Source organism: Macaca nemestrina, chromosome 3 (assembly GCF_043159975.1).
Source record: "Macaca nemestrina isolate mMacNem1 chromosome 3, mMacNem.hap1, whole genome shotgun sequence".
NCBI classification, from domain to species: Eukaryota; Metazoa; Chordata; class Mammalia; order Primates; family Cercopithecidae; genus Macaca; species Macaca nemestrina.
Window position 1 is genome coordinate 97,850,364 of NC_092127.1, and position 17,292 is coordinate 97,867,655.

Sequence of the window (17,292 nt, forward strand, 5' to 3'; positions counted from 1 at the left end):
TGGCTTACACATAGGCTCCCACATACGGCCTCATATTCTGCTATGTGGTCATTTGAGCTCTGGGCAGCTGTGATGTTCACAGTGGTTTTCTGCAGCTTCCAGCAGCTGCATCTTGCCTGTGGTGGCATGAATGGACAATGACAGGTGAGTCCTGATTTCCAATTCAGTAGCACTTCCAACAATTTTGTAATCTCCAATTTAAGTAGTATCTAATACTTGCACGGAAATCTGACTGATCTACTTTTCTAACACTTGTTTCTACTTGATACCCCCTTTACTGTATCTCATACTCACAGTTAATAATAAAACTCTTTATTATCTGTCATCCCTGCCATTTTCATTTAACATCAAATTCATCAGTTCCCTACTTATGCTTCTCCATGTAGGATTTTTCTCCTTCTTAACACTACCTATTATGCTTTGTGAATTCCTTTAGTTTCCTAATTATGTGAATAACTTTTTATCTATTTTATCCACATCCATACAATTCTCATGCACATTTTTAAAGGTCAGGCTCTAGATTTAACGTCGTCATGGCTACAAACTGCTTATTCCAAAAATACTGTTTTTACCACTTTTCCTCAAGTACACCAATTCTCCTTTAAAATGATTTTTCTTTTATACATGGTATTTTCCTTTGTTCATTTGTTGGTTGGCTGTCTGCTTATGTACCATCCTTATTTCTATTGAGAACTTCACCACATGATCAAAAGTTTTCCGTGCTGACTGGGCGCGGTGGCTCAGCCCTGTAATCCAAGCACTTTGGGAGGTCGAAGCAGGCGGATCACAAGGTCAGGAAATCGAGACCATCCTGGCTAACACAGTGAAACCCCGTCCCTACTAACAATAAAAAAAATTAGCCGGGCGTGGTGGCGGGCGCCTGTAAACCCTGCTATTCCAGAGCCTGAGGTTGGGGAATGGCGTGAACCCGGGAGGCGGAGCTTGCAGTGAGCAGAGATGGTGCCACTGCACTCCAGCCTGGGCGACAGAGTGAGACTCCAAAAAAAAAAAAAAAAAAAAAGTTTTCCATCCTTTGGCAATTCCTGCTGTCATCCAGGTGATTTTACCTCCTATTTTCCAGTCTAACTTTGAACTTTTCCCTGTGTGGCTTTTGGCCCCACTTCAGTCAGTCTTCCACGCCCATTGGTGCAACCTGAATCTTGTCATTATCTGTCACGCAGGCTGGAGTGCAGCGGCACCATCTCAACTCACTGCAAGCTCCACCTCCCCGGGTTCACGCCATTCTCTTGCCTCAGTCTCCTGAGCAGCTGGGACTACAGGCGCCCAAGGGGTTTCACCATGTTAGCCAGGATGATCTCCATCTCCTGACCTGGTGATCTGCCCGCCTCGGCCTCCCAAAGTGCTGGGATTACAGGCCTGAGCCACCGCACCCGGCCTAAAAGAGACATTTCTATCATTCCTCAAGTACCTCAGTTATCACTTCCTTTTTAAGGACATTCATAGGCCACAGACATATGATCTGACCTTCTAGTTGGTTGTAATCCCAGTTAATTTGTGTTTCTATTTTGTAGCTTAATACTCAGGACAATAATTACTAAATTCTGTCTCCCATTCCCACTGGGCTGGTGATTTTCCAGGTGCAGTGACAAATATCTTAAAACTTAACAAGTGATTTAATTACAGAAATTTCATCAACAGATTCTAATTGCTAAAATCCAACAACAACCCAGAAATACAATAGGAAGAAAACAGCTATTTCTGTTTCCCCATCAGATAAAGATTTTCAGATACCTTGTTATTAATTTTCCATTCTTTTATCTATTCCTTATGTAAGTTACTCATGAGCCACTTGGCTAGACTGATTAGTTTTTAATCAATCAAGGAAAGAAACCCTAGAAAAATCCTAAGAATTATTTATGGAAAAGAGTATTTGATTTAATGCACATTGACCTCCAGACCTAAACCTGAGAATCACTGAACCTTGTGGACAGAGGTACAGTGGGCAAAGAATGGAGGGAGGTAAAAGTGGAGCAATGTGAGGGGCGATAGAAATGAGGCAGAGCAATGAAAAGTGGAAGACGTTACATATTTTGACTGCCGTTTTTCTACATTTGCTTTCTTCCTTATCCTGCCTCTCCCTCTTTTCCCATTCCCACCCCTATGCTTCCTTTTCCAAAATCTGTGTGGAATCTACTCTTCAGAATCAGTCACTTTTTGATCTTTGAAGTTTGCTGAAAATTTGTGTGACTTCAAACCTGATTTCAAATTAAGATTTTGAGGAGTGACTTCAATATTTCTTTTCAAAAAGCCACATTATCATGCAAATACTTTGATAGACTGCTATACTTATAGAAGGCATATCTTTATTTAGTTACTATAAGGTCTATAGGTTAAAGTTTCTTTGTTTTAATTTGTATTTTTTTCTCCATAAAATATCCTAATACCAAATGTACTCAAATGGCTTTTAAAACGGTTATTTATATCAAATTACTGAGATATACATAAAAACACAGTAGGCTGATTCATGGTATGATGCTTAACACCAAAGAGCAAATAGAAAAACTCTGATGTTCTATCATCATGAGCCATTCTTCTCTAGAATGATGAAAAAAAGAGCAACAACAAGAACAAACAAACCTAGAGGTTTCTCTTTGTATGCATTATGCAATATCACATATGCATGAATATAAATACATCTTTATAACTCTTAGATTTCCATGTTTTCTAAAATAATTGTTCATGATCTTTGTAAAATAATAAAACTGATACTTTAATTTTACAAAATATTTAGTTTCCCAGATTTCAGTAGTTATATATTAACACTTCTTCAGAAAAAAAAATATATAACCATTTAGATAATAGACTTACTTTCTAATAAATTTGGTATGCAAAATTTTTATGGTATTTTTGGAGACTAACCATAGTAAAAATTTTGCCTCTTTAAAAACAATACTAGGCCGGGCCCAGTGGCTCAAGCCTGTAATCCCAGCACTTTGGGAGGCCGAGGCGGGTGGATCACGAGGTCAGGAGATCGAGACTATCCTGGCTAACATGGTGAAACCCCGTCTCTACTAAAAATACAAAAAAAACTAGCCGGGCGTGGTGGCGGGCACCTGTAGTCTCAGCTACTTGGGAGGCTGAGGCGGGAGAATGGCGTGAACCCGGGAGGCGGAGCTTGCAGTGAGCCGAGATCACGCCACTGCACTCCAGCCTGGGAGACACAGCGAGACTCCATCTCAAAAAAAAAAAAAAAAAAAAAAAAAAAACAATACTATATTTCTTTAAAAATTAATTTCTTGTATATTTTGTCTATCTCACTTTCTGATACAACAAGAAATTTGTAATTAATCCTATAAAAACTAAGATCCACTGCATTTACTTGAATTATTTCATTTTGTCATTTTCAAAATTATAAACAATACAAAAAAATCTCTAACCAAAAAGGTAGTATTGGTCGTATATTTCATTAGATAGCTTAAATCATATTTTCTCTCTGTCATTATATTGAGATGACATTGTTAGTTTTTTGGAAATTAAAGAATTTGCCATATTCCATTAGTGTGTAAGCACCTCAAAGGCAAGAACTGTGTTTTAGTCATCTTGTTAAGATCTTCTACCTAATATGATACCTGAACCATATTTATTGTTATTGAGTTGTAGTAGAACAATGAAAATAATTTGTACTATAAAGTCAGGAAAAAATATTTTGAATTCTGACTCTGGCATTGTACTCTGTAACATGCTGAATACACACCCCCAAAATATATGTACAACTTGGAGCCCTTGATACCTTAGTTGAATGCATTTGAAAATAGGATCTATACAATGTAATTAGGTTAAGGATGTTTAGATTAGATGAGATTATCTTGGATGAATCCTAAATCCAATGAGTTTATGAGATTAAAAACAAGGGCAGATGGAGGTACACACAGGAAAAGTCACGTGGAAACAGGGGGAGAGACTAGAGTAGTGTCCACAAGCCAAGAAACATCAGGAACCTCTGACAGCCTCTGGAGCTGATAGAAAGGCTCAAAACAGACTCTCCTTTGAACCTCCAGAAGGAACAGACCCTGTTGCCATCCTGATTTTGCATTTCTGGCCTCCAGAATTGTGAGAAAATGCATTTGTATTGTTTTAAGCCACTGAGTTTGTGGTAACTTGTTACGGCAGCCCTAGGAAACTAAGACAAGCAGAGAGTCACTAAGAGAGTTCGATATATTATTTTAAAATGGGACTAAGGTTCACTTTTCAGATCTGTCAGCAAGATTAAATAACGTATTAAGTCTCCACTAGAATTTCCCAAATGACCTTGTCCAAAACATGCTCTTGTTAGTAAGGCGTACACATATAATTTGTACAAGTTTGCACAGACTATAACCCATTAAAAGGAAATTTTAATATATATTTCTATATTGCTGATGATTCAGAAATGAGTATAATAAAAATTCAATGAAATGCAGCGAATAGTAGTTATTAAGGAACTATAACATTTAAGAAATTTAAATTATTTGTAATATCAAGAAGTCAGACAGACAATTTTCATTTTCTTCCCTGAATGCTTGACTTCTTGACCATTCCATTACAGTTACCCACAATAAATGAGTGATCTCAACATGAAATGTAGAATAAAGGAATAAAAAAATAGTGGGGTGAGGAGGAAAAGGAAGACTCTAAGCTCTTAACTCCTGAAAGGCCAGAGGAAAGCTTTCAGAGTACATAACTTGAAAAGCAATTATAATCTTAAATTTTTGCAGATCAAACAAATATAATGTAAGTTTTAAAGGCTTTTAAACTTGACAGCCTAACCACACATTATCTTTTGCGATTCTTTTTAATGTTTTGCCTCTTTTGACTATTCTTTGACATGAGAACAAAGAAACACACACTCTGGTTTATAATAAATAAAAGTTAAAAAAAAAAAACTCACCATATATCCAACTTTCTAACTTAAACAACATCTTGCAGAAAACAAAATTTAAAAAAGACATACAATATAAAATGTAGAACTACTTCAAAACATGTATTGAATGCATTCTCATCAACAAGTTTTTATAGAAGAACCTCAATGTTCAATGCGTATTTATTTATAAGGGATGATTTTTTTTTCCTTTCCCATGTCAATTGAAACAAAAGCAATGGTAAACAAATAACATATTATTCATTTGGTGTACTAATTTACATTTTATAGATAAAAATAATATGCTAGAAAAAGACTCTTGACTTAATAGAAGGACTTACCTTAATCTGTTCAAGTTAAATTTTACTACATTGATAATAACAAAAGTCCCTCAATTAAGTGATTGCTGTACATCTACTATGTCTACCGAGTTTCCAAATGCTATACATACCCAAACAACAGACATTAAGAAAATAAAAGTTCTATTTATAGATGTACACGTGATTCTAAATGACAGTTGACCAGTACAACAAGGGTTATAGTGGGTGGTGCTGAGTGGGAAAGGACCTCTAAAGAATGTTCCTGCGAGGGTCTCCCATGAAATCTTGTCTCAGTGCATTTTTTTTCTGTTTCCAGATTTTACCTTTATTCTTTTCAAATTTAAAAACGGGCAAATTATTTTTTATAGACAGTCTATGTAAACAGGTTCATGTGAAAGATGTCTAAAATTCAATGTTAATTTATTAATTTCTAATTTGAATTGTCACTGCTGAGGGAACCAGATATAAGGCCAGGTCCCTGCCTAGTATTCTCTCTGTAGATTTCATATGGGAAAGGAGACCACAGATCAGAATGAGAGGGTTGCATACAGGGCACGGAATAGCATAGACAAGCACATACTGAAGCATTGAGCTCAGCTAACGGATACCTTCATTTCCACAATAAATAAAACTGACTCATCTCCTGACGTTTTTAAAATTTATTTTTGCTCTGTTTTAATGATTCTTAAATCCTCCACTTCTGATGGATGGCTTCTTTCTTTACGTATTGTAATACATTGAGGCCTAATACAGCTACAATATAAGGGCTTGCCATTCATATCAGACTTTTGCAATGAGCTGAAGTCCCTGATCTGTTTGTTCTTTAAGAAGCAAATCAAAACAAAACAAAAATTATCTATGTTTCCAATTATATGTAATTATTTGATATAAATTTTAGAGTAATATTTACCTCATTTCACAAACAAATTGAAGAATGGACTTAACTTACTTTTGGGTTGTCTGAGTAATCTAGCAAAAGCATAATTATGTTCAAATTAGTTGAACATAATTTTGGACAACTTAAAAAGTCAGAGCACTGAATTTTAATAAAAATTCAGTGTCTTTTGCCTTAAAATGATACAAAACTTATTCAAACAAGAGAAATAATAGCAATACTCGTGAATTTTGTTTCATGTATAACAGAGACACCGTCTTTTTCACACACTGCAAGGGAATCTTTCTGTTGTACAAATATCCGGTTTTCTAGCTCTGTGGACCACACACAGCTCCTCAAACAAGCTGTGTTCTGAGTTCTGCCAGGCCTTCCACATGCTCCTGGACTTGCTCTTGTTCACGTTCAAACTAACTTTTATTTGCCTTTCAAGAGTTACTTGGGCATCACTTCCTAGTTTGATAGAAAGAGGAAAACTTTCTACTTTTAGGGGGAAAAGGACATGATGCTTTAACAGAAATATTAAAGAAAACAACCACGGAAGAAAAAAAATAAGACGAATGAGTTAGAAGTCTGGGTTTATCACAAAGTCGTGGACGTTGGGTAAATCAATTAATCTTTCAAGAATTTATCTGTGAAGTGGATGGATTGGAATCAAGAATCTTGGCCGGGCGCGGTGGCTCAGGCCTGTAATCCCAGCACTTTGGGAGGCCGAGACGGGCGGATCACGAGGTCAGGAGATCGAGACCATCCTTGCTAACACGGTGAAACCCCGTATCTACTAAAAATACAAAAAATTAGCTGGGCGAGGTGGCGGGCGCCTATAGTCCCAGCTACTCCGGAGGCTGAGGCAGGAGAATGGCGTGAACCCGGGAGGCAGAGCTTGCAGTGAGCCGAGATGGCGCCACTGCACTCCAGCCTGGGCGACAGAGCGAGACTCTGTCTCAACAAACAAACAAACAAACAAACAAACAAAAAACCAAGCATCTCTAATCTCTAGGAACATTTACAATTATGTATTGTCAGCTCATGGCAATTTCTTATGTTTGTCTTTACTCAGAGCCTCATATGGTTTGAATCTGTGTCCTTGCCAAATTCCATGTCAAATTGTAATACGCACTGTTGGAGGTGGGGCCTGGTGGGAGGTGACTGAATCATAGGGGCACTTTCTAGTGAATGGTTTAGCACCATCCCCTTGGTGCTTTTCTTGTGATAGCAAGCGAGTTCTTCATGAGATCTGGCTGTTTAAAACTGTGTGTCACCTCCTTTCTCACTCTTGCTCCTGCTCCAGTCATGTGATGTGTGTGCGCCCCCTTTGCCTTCTGTCATGACTGTAAGTTTCCTGAGGAGTCCCCAGAAGCCGAGCAGATGGAAGCATCATGCTTCCTGTACAGTCTGTACAACCATGAGCCAATTAAACCTCTTTTCTTTATAAATTCCCCAGTCTCAGGTATTTCTTTATAGCAGTGCGAGAACGAACAAATACAGAGCCTTTGAAACATTTTGCACATTCTAGAAAAGTAATAACAGACCAAATTAAATATACCCTCAAAATCCATATCAATGGGCCCTACCTGCTAAATCTAAATTATATTTACTAATATATTTCTTCAATGTTGCCTTAATCTTGACTTTAATTTATGTTATTTGTGATCTTATTACCTACCTGCAAGCTTTAATAAGGAAGGATCCAACACTTTAATAAAGCCAGCACCCTCTTGGGTGCTTACAGATATTTATTACTACTGTGGAAGGTAAAATAATTATAAAATAATATATATAAGAAAAAATAGATTATTTTAATAAGAGGTGCTAATTTAATAATCAAAAATGTCAAAGTTCTAAGAGAGTATTCTGATTATTCCTAATTATTAAAAATGGTAACTTAATTTACTAGTTAGCTCATTAATTATTTAAAAGGAAAATATAAAAGCAAGACATTCTTTTGTTTTAGGATTAGCCCACAACATGTCTTATCTATTAAATTTATTCGATTTTCAATCTTTAAATGTTATCATTCTGTTTTAGAATAATTTCATAATAGGCAAATGTTCTTTGAGTAATGAAAAGTTTAGTTAGCACATATGACAATGTACAATTAATGTTGAGTTTCAAACAGTTCAAACATTTGAATATGTTTTCTATAGAAAAAGGATATGCTAATTTTGGTAAGACAAAACTGTAACAACATGACAATATGTACTATAATCATTGAGGTATAGGAGTATGGGATAGCAAATGAAGTACTAGATCATTCATATTTTAATAGTTCAGTATTGGTTCCTGTCTCTCCTCTGTACCATACCGGGTGCATATTTTCTGATTCATCATTAACTTTTAATATATTATAAAACTATTGACAGATAAATGCACACATATACACAAATAAAAAGAAATCTCTACAAAACAGCTAGTATAGAGGTAAGAGGCATAAACTACAAAAACACTGGGAATATGGTCATTTTGGTAATATGTTAGCAGCAAATATAATTTAAATAAGGCCACAGATTAAATCACAACATGTAATAAATTATATATAAATATAGCACAGATATTTATGTATATGATATTTTTAAAGCAAAGTTTTCATTTCATTTATTCTATTCCCAGTGTTCATTTCTTCCCTTAACATTTCTCATAGTGCAGGTTTGCTGGCAATACATTTCTCAGTATTTATTTGTCTGAGAAAAATTTCAATTTCTCCTTCATTTTTGGATGATATAGTCACTGACTATAGAATGTTTTGCAGCTGACTTGTTAGTTTATCCCTCTCAAAACTTTAAAGATGCCACTTCGTAGCTTACAGAGTATCTGATGAGAAGTCTAATATAATCCTGTCTTTGTTTCTTTGTAGATAGCATGTATGTTTCCCTCTTCTGACTGCCTTCACTTTCTCTTGTCTGATTTTCTGCATTTTGAATACAATATGCCTGAGTGTGTTTGGTTGTTGTTATTGTTCTTCTTTATCTGTTTGTTCTTTAAACTTCTTGAATCTATAATTTGGTATGTGCCATTATTTTAGAAAATTTGTGGCCATTTTTCTCACACATTTCTTCTTTACTGTTTTCTCTCTTCTTCCATTGGGATTTCAATTATAAATAAATTAGACAACTTGATATTTTTCCACAGCTCCTTAATGTTCTTTCCCCACCCCACAATCCCACCACATTTTTTTTTTTTCCTTTTGTGTTTGAGTTGGGCAATTTCTATTGACCTATCTTCAAGTTCGTAATTCTCTCCTTGGTTGTGTTGAGTGTACAGATGAGACCATCACAGGCATACCTCATCTCTGTTACTGAGCTTTTAATGAATTGAATTTTCATTCAATTCATTCTTACGGCTCTAACGTGGTAATTAGACATCTGTTCTTTCATGCTGTCAAACTCTTCCATTAAAATATTTAACACAATAATTGTAAATATTTTATTTCCCCTTGTTAATAGTTCCAGTATCTTCTTAATATCTGAATCTGATTCTGTTGATTCTTTTATCAGTAGGCAGTGTTTTGCTTTCTCTTGCTTTTCTGAATGCTCCAGAAAATCTGTGGAAAGCAGACATCTTATGTAGGACATTACAGACTTTAGCAAATAAGTTGTATGCCCAGAAATGAACATGCTTTTCCTTCCATGAGGCCTTTAGGTGTGGGAGTCTAGGTCAATAAAGGCAGGTGTTGAGCTGGGTTTGTTATTGTTGCTATAGTTACCCCCAAGCTTAAATTTTCTCTAACAGTACCTTGCATTTAGAATACTGATTGGTTTGCCATAGGGTTTTTTTGTTTGTTTGTTTGTTTGATGTACGTCCCTCCTTTGACTTTAGATCTCTCCTTTGCACCATGTTTCAGAGAAAATATCTTTCCACACTCTTGTGACTTTCCTAGTCATATCCCATTGTTATTTATGACTCAATCATTATTAGTCTATAAAACAAGAAGGGAGGCATTCTCTCTTTCTCTGATCAACTCTAAGTCTTAAAGCAGGCACTGTGTCCCTGGATCTCACTGATGTGGCCTTCTCAGTACTACAGTCTCTCCTCCACCTGTAGTTCTGGGCCCATCATGTATTCTTGTCTCTGTCCCAAGAATAAAGAATCTTTTGCTGCTCCTTTCCCCTAGCTGCAATGGATTTTCACCAGGGTCCTAAGAGTGACAGTGGTGTTACTCTTTCTCCTGCATTTTAGGCTTCTGTTTTGTATGGATAATGGAGGGAAACAACAGAATAGAGTTTTGTGCCTTTCTTGCAGTAGCTGTTGTTCCCTTCTTCAAGCCCTTAGCACAAGGAACAGCTTCTCAGGAATCTTGCTATTATTTTTATTTGAGCATTCAGTATTCAGTAAGGTCTATAAAGAGCCTGTAAGCAGGCGCAAATTCTCACTATATTTATATTTCCTTCCTATCTCACACTTGACTTATTGATTCATTAACCTTTTTGTTGTTGTTTTTTTGCAAAATTCTATATTCTGGCTGTATCTGCTACAACTGGTATTACCTTGTCAGTATCTATCTTTACTTATGTACAGGTTAGTTGGTTGCCCTGTGGCTTTAACTCTCTGATGGTTAAAGAAAAATTGTGAATTTGAATTTTCTCCAGATTTTGTGTTGTTATTATAAGGGTGGGAACAATGTTCTTTCCAGTTTTCTACATCCTACGCTAAAGCCAGAAGGTGTGTGTGTACATATGTGTACGTATATTTATGTGTTGTTTGTGTTGTTATTATAAGGGTGGGAACAATGTTCTCTCCAGCTTTCTACATCCTATGCTAAAACCAGAAGGTGTGTGTGGATATATTTGTGTATGTGTGTGTATACATATATATATATATGTGTGTGTGTGTGTATATACACACATACACAAATATATCCTAAATAAACTCAATAGCCTAGAATAGTAATTACTGTTGTCTATATATCAAAGAAAATGCCTTTTTTTTTTTTCTTTTACCAGAACAGAGCATAACTTTTACTCTTCAGTAGCTCAAAAATAGTCAGCTCAATTACATGTAAAATCATTACTTTGGTCTCAAAAGAAAGGCAATATTCAGAATTTGCCTTCCATGGGATTATAACACATAATTGCATTTTTCCTTTGTGCCTTTCCCTCTTTCTAGCTATCTACTGTATTAGCTTAGCCTCTTCCTGTGGTATGTGGATGATTTTATCATGCCACTTAAAACTTTTCCCTGCTATTCTCTTTCTGACTGAAGCCTACCTTCTGAAGATTAGAGCTTCCTTAATCCCAAATATATAAGTGTACTTAAATGTGAAGTTATAGACACAATGCACTTGCTTTTGTTCCCTAAGAATGCAGAGTCAAGTAGGCATTGGTTTACTCAGGTTTGAAGCAACTTTACCAGACAGATTATCTGAAGATATATTTCAAACATAGTTACAGGAAAAGTTATGTTAGTCCTCACTACTGTGGAAGCTTGGTCCTATCCTGTGTATAATCCCGGCAAAGAATGAAGAAAACAAATAAAATCAAAGCTACATCTAAAATAGAATGATAAATAATGCAAATACATTGTGTGGAACAGTAGAGACAGAAAAAAAGGGAAATGACAGGAAAGAAACTGATTAATTGAGAAGAAAAGGGATTAAATCAGAAGACACAGTGAAAAAATTAGTCAGAAACGTGTTCTTACAGACATTTATTAGAACCATTTTTTCTGACTTTGAGGTTACTAGTATTTTCAGTAAATACATTGTTTTCCTGACTTTTTTCTTGCATTTTTGTGTTCATGAATTTTGAATTTAAAAATTGCTCTTTAGGCAGGGAGTGGCTCACGCCTGTAATCCCAGCACTTCCGGAGGTGGAGGCGGGCAGATCACAGGATCAGGGGATTGAGACCATCCTGGCTACCATGGTGAAACTCCGTCTCTACTAAAAATACAAAAAAATTAGCCTGGCGTGGTGGTGGGTGCCTGCAGTCCCAGCTACTCGGGAGGCTGAGGCAGGAGAATGGCCTGAACCCAGGAAGCGGAGATTGCAGTGAGCCAAGATCGCACCACTGCACTTCAGCCTGGGCGACAAAGCGAGACTCCGTCTCAAAAAAAAAAAAAAAAAAAAAATTGCTCTTTAGCAGGAAATAAAAGGAAAAAAAAAATTGACTGAAAATTAGGGTAGGTATATTTTTAAGGTACCCCTCTTTAAATATATAATTTCAGTCTCATTTGTGCTATAAAATAACTGCTATCTGATTTTCAATAGCAAGGCAATATTATTTTCATGTGTATTCAGTTCAGTTAGGTTAACATTGAACTATTTGATGAATGATTCAGCTAAATTAAACTACTCTTGAATAGACAACTTACAAACATTTGGTGCTCTTTTCATTCATATACTGAGAAATAAAGAAGCCATGTTATAAAATATGAAAGCAAGTCACCTACATTTAATTTTTTTAACCAAATTGGCTTTGGATTGTTGAATGCATTATGAAACTTGACGCTTACTACTTTTTTCAAGAGAACACATATTTATGGTTTATTAAATTTTAGAGTTACATGCTTCTGTAATTTGGAACTCTTAAAGTAGTAATTATGGTCACAAAATGGAAAACAATAACCAAATTGAAATCAGTTCTTGTATTTTGAATGTTGAGACAGTAATCTATGGGGTCACATCTTTGCAAAATTTTATCTGAATGTTAAAGATCTCCATTCATATCCAATGTAGATAAGGTTATAGCAACACATGATAGAGTTTCATATAACAATATTGATTACAATTTTAAAACATAAACCTGTAGAAAACTGAGAAGAGAACTCTATCTGAATAAATGATGTATCATTTTGGTATTTAAATAAAAATGTACTTTTAGCTTTCAAATAACTTCCCAAGACTCCACATTATCCAAGTAAGTTAACCTTCATCAAGCATTTTCTCTGAAAGTGAAAAATACTCACCAAGACTATATTATTTCTAATTTAACATTGATAAATTATTAGCAACAAATAAATGCATATTTGTGTGGGCCTGTTAATTAACAGTTATACAGTGCTTTCCAAGATGGAGAGTGAATCCTCTCATTGTAGACTCACAGCTTTTCTGATCATATAATCATCTAAGTGATCCCTCTCTGTTGCTAAATTCCATTTCAAATTATTATTAAGGAAAATTTATTGACTGAATATATTTTTCAAATCGCTAAAATGCCAACCATAAAACAAAGTCCTTAAAACCGAATTTAAAAAAACCCAAAAACTAAAACTTTAATTGTAACTTCAAGAAAGTGTTCATCACACCTTGTGATGTAGGTAGAAATGTTAAAAAACAAAAGAAAAAAAACTAGGATCAAGAACCAACTATAAAATGTCTAGATAGGTATTCACAGGAAGTAAGGTAGAAACAAAAATGTTTACTATTAATATTCTAACATTTGTGCATAGAAAAAAAGCATTCATTCCTTTTACATAACAACTTTGATAAGCACCACAATTACAAAATACTCAAGGAGATTCTTCTAATATGTAATGCAGAGATCCTAAAATTTGCATTTGACTAAAAGAAAATTTGATAATAAACATTCCAAATTCATGAATCTTACATGCTTATTTTTGCCAAGTCCACACATTTAAGAGGGTAATATCCATTTTATCATGGTATATATTGGTAAATATTACAACTTAAGACCCTCAGACTTATAGAAATCATACATCTTTTTGCTTTTCTATTTTTAGTAGGCTTAACTAATTTAACTGGAACCAGTGATCTAAAATCTCAAATATCCAATATTTTTATTTATATATAAATACACTTTGATTTTGTGAAAGCAAAAGGTAAATTTAATTCAAATTAAGGATAATAACTCCATATCCTTTATATTTCCACTTATGGTTTCATAGCACATATAATAAATTCTCAGTTCCCCAAATTTCTAGTAAAAATATCTTCTCTATCTCCATAACAGCATTCTTCTGCATTCAATGAAATGTAACATATAGCACAAGGACTTTTTTCTTTAAAAAGAGACACATTAAAAAAAATCATTAAATTTTGTTGCTATAGTTCTCAATGTTCATCAATTAATATTGCAGTGATGCCTATATTTAAGAAGCCATATCTTTAGTGTACATTAGAAATGCAGATGATAGAGAGACCTATGAAAAGAAATAATAGCAAAGGACAATTGGAGACGTTTGGGAGATTGTTTAACTTTAAGTGGATTTTTAATATATCTAAACCCCATCTTCAATTCACATTAGCAATTCTGTCTGCTGCAACTATATTCATAAGAATCCAAACTTTCAAAATTCTTTCATTAGAAAGGAGATAGTAAAGTATATATATATATATTTTTGTTTGTTGTTTGGGCAGCTTTATCATGGTGCAAAGTGCTGCATGTTTTGTTGAAGTGATTCATGGATCTTTCTCAGTGAAGGTCATCAACTCATATGTTTTTTTCTGCCAATAGTGAAGAAAAGCATTATGCAAACAGGACTGTACCTTTGAATCACCTTTAACATCATATTAAGATGAATCTACTTGGCATTTATTGCTAGGCATGACAATTAGAATCACATGGGTGTCTTGCTGTAGCAGTCTATAATGGAGGTAAACAACCATGATTATCTGACGGATGCTGGTGTGGGAAAAGAGGAAAGACATGGATGGAATGGGCAATGAAGATAGCTCTTTCTCAAAGTCTGATGGCACTTTGGAGAGTCTAGATATTCAATTTACATATACATTTCTCATGGACAAAAAGTACATGTTAAAGCAGACAAGCTGTCACAGAAATCTCCTGAACTGAAATGCAGGTATCTGACTCTGCCAAGGTGCATATATTTATAACACAGCTGAGCAAGGTTGTAAAATCTGGGCTTTCTTATCTAAAAATTTATAGATTAATTTCAATTTTCTAAATGTAATGACTTTGGGGGTAAAAAAAAAAAAAACAACTAAGGTTGTTACAATGTCAGGTTTGTTTTAAATTCACTAGAAGTATTGCTTTTAATAGATTTCCCTTTCTAGGAAAGGTCTCATTCGCTGTGGCAAAAATACAACTGTGTGTGATATAAGAAGTCTTTGAACCAATAAGTAAAATGAGCTAGAACTTAAGAAACCTTACTGATTGGGATGAGAGAGAGAGTGCTAACATTGTTGCTAAACGAAAGTAAACTTAAACAATAGTCACTTCTTTCTTTGCCCCAGACTTTGAGCCATTAGTCTCAATGCAGTTGGCCACATTGCAATGCAGTTTTCTTAAATGGGCTGGATAATGACAAACAGATAAGGAAGAGGCAAAGGGAACCATTTACTACAAACACATTATAGGTACAACACTGGGGATTGCATATTGACCTTTGGGCATTTGGTCTCAATCAGCATGCCATGCTACAGCACAGGAACACAGTCATGTTTACAACACAGAGCTGAATTTAAGAGACTCACATAATTGCCTGCGAGAAGGTACAGGAGCACTTCCATAAGCTGTGCCCTGTAAATAAAACACATTTTTTTTTTTTTGGAGCAAATGATGTCAGCATTAGTAACAGTAGAAAATGGTGGAGAAATGAATAGAAACCACAATAAATAAGGGTGGCTTAAGAGGCTGCTTTTATCAAATAAGTCCTATGAGTTCCTAATTTTGGCAGACAAATATATATTAATGTTTGTAGGAAATTAAGTAAAAAATATATATGTAACACACCAAAACAAGAAAGTAAAATAAAAATTACAGCAAAAGATGGGAACATTTAAATTTGACAGGAAGTTTTGTGAAAAGTAGAACACGCATGATATTTATGAAGTGGCCTCCTTAAAAAGTAGGTTCCCTTGCACCAATTCCTTAGCTGATGCAAACATTTTCTCAAAGTCTTTTAAACTAAGCAGTGCATTAGTAGTTGCTCTTTTATTTTTCTACCTCAAATACTATAAAAATGAAAGATAAAGACTTCAATAAAATGGCCCTAATTTATGCATCAACAAAAGCACAGAAAAAGCAGCATTATTTAATAAAGGAAAAAAGTTGTTACATGAAAATATTAATTGTGTATGAAGGGCACAAAAGTTAGAATGAACACATCTAAATAGTTTCTATATCCCTCCGGTTAAAAGAGCACTGTACAAACACATATTGCAATATAAATTATATATTTTATTCCTAGCAATGACCTCTGTCACGGAATTACATTATAATATACTCAAGAACATGTTTTAAAACATTAAGTAAATAAAAATCTCTGTGAATCAATAATTCATTATAAATATAATAACTTAGAAATGACAAGAATGTTTTTAGAAGATTAAATAATATTTATTGAACATTTACTCTGTAAAGCTCTTATGCTTAGCACATGAAAAGCATGATCTCTTTTAGTTCTCACAACAGTCCCTGAGGTAGTTACCAGTTTTTATTTTCTTTTTTTATTATTTCCATTTTTGCTGACAGAAAAATTACTTTCAGGATTAAGTAATTTTAGATTTGGTTCAGAATCAGTTAAGGAACTATGAAGTTTTTAAGGACAGCTAAGTAGTTAAAGTGCGGGATCCACAAAATGATCCCTGTTGCCCAATTTTAATGAATTTTACTTCTAATAAAGAATAGCAAATCCTAATATTAAGGCCTTGGACCTATAAAGACATACTAAAGAGAGAGCTTATCTTATAAAATATTTGCACGATTTCATTAAAGGATGAAAAATAAGACATGCAAATCCCCTGCTTAAATTTCCTTTGTCTAAGAATATGTTTCTGTCTCTGATCTATTTAAGGAGAGGATATGGTCTATTGGAATTTGCCTGGGGTAGGTTTAAATAAATTTTGCTATGAAGACCAACTTGTGAGTAAATTTGATGAAAGGATTACAACCTCCACATAGAAGAAAGCACAATAATCTATAAAATTGCTGTACAAACCCAAGTATAGGTTGTTAGCACCAACCCCATCAGTCATTCACCCCTAACAAGCATTGAATGACATAAGACAGAATCTTGAATAGACTAATGTTTACTACTTTGAGTCTAAGGGCAGAAATCATTGCAGGTTATCTAAGCACTGTTTCAGCATAGCATTTGAGATGGAATAAAGTCACACCTGTATAATTCATGATTTAGAAGTCAAGAAAGATTGAGATCAGAAAGGAGATCTGCCTAAATCTGGAAGATTCTAAACTGGGATATGCACACATAGGTTTATTTGAATCTACAGCACAATATTTACTCTACAAGGCTGATTTTTTTTAAAAGTTATCATTATTTAAGGCAAAGACTCATCATTATTTGT

At 34.7% G+C, this 17,292-nt stretch overlaps 1 protein-coding gene across 13 annotated transcripts in view; it reads right to left on the reverse strand.

Moving 5' to 3' along the window:
• Window positions 1-17,292, reverse strand: part of LOC105479621 (coiled-coil serine rich protein 1) — a 1,449,255-nt gene that overhangs the window by 278,365 nt on the left and 1,153,598 nt on the right. For 4 of the 13 annotated variants that reach the window (XM_071092586.1, XM_011737671.3, XM_071092585.1 and 1 more), the window contains one exon: window positions 15,460-15,505. The exons of the other annotated variants lie outside the window; for them this stretch is intronic. In XM_071092586.1, the coding sequence (XP_070948687.1) occupies window positions 15,460-15,505 (46 nt within the window). The remainder of the gene's footprint in view (window positions 1-15,459; window positions 15,506-17,292) is intronic. 13 annotated transcript variants of the gene reach the window in all.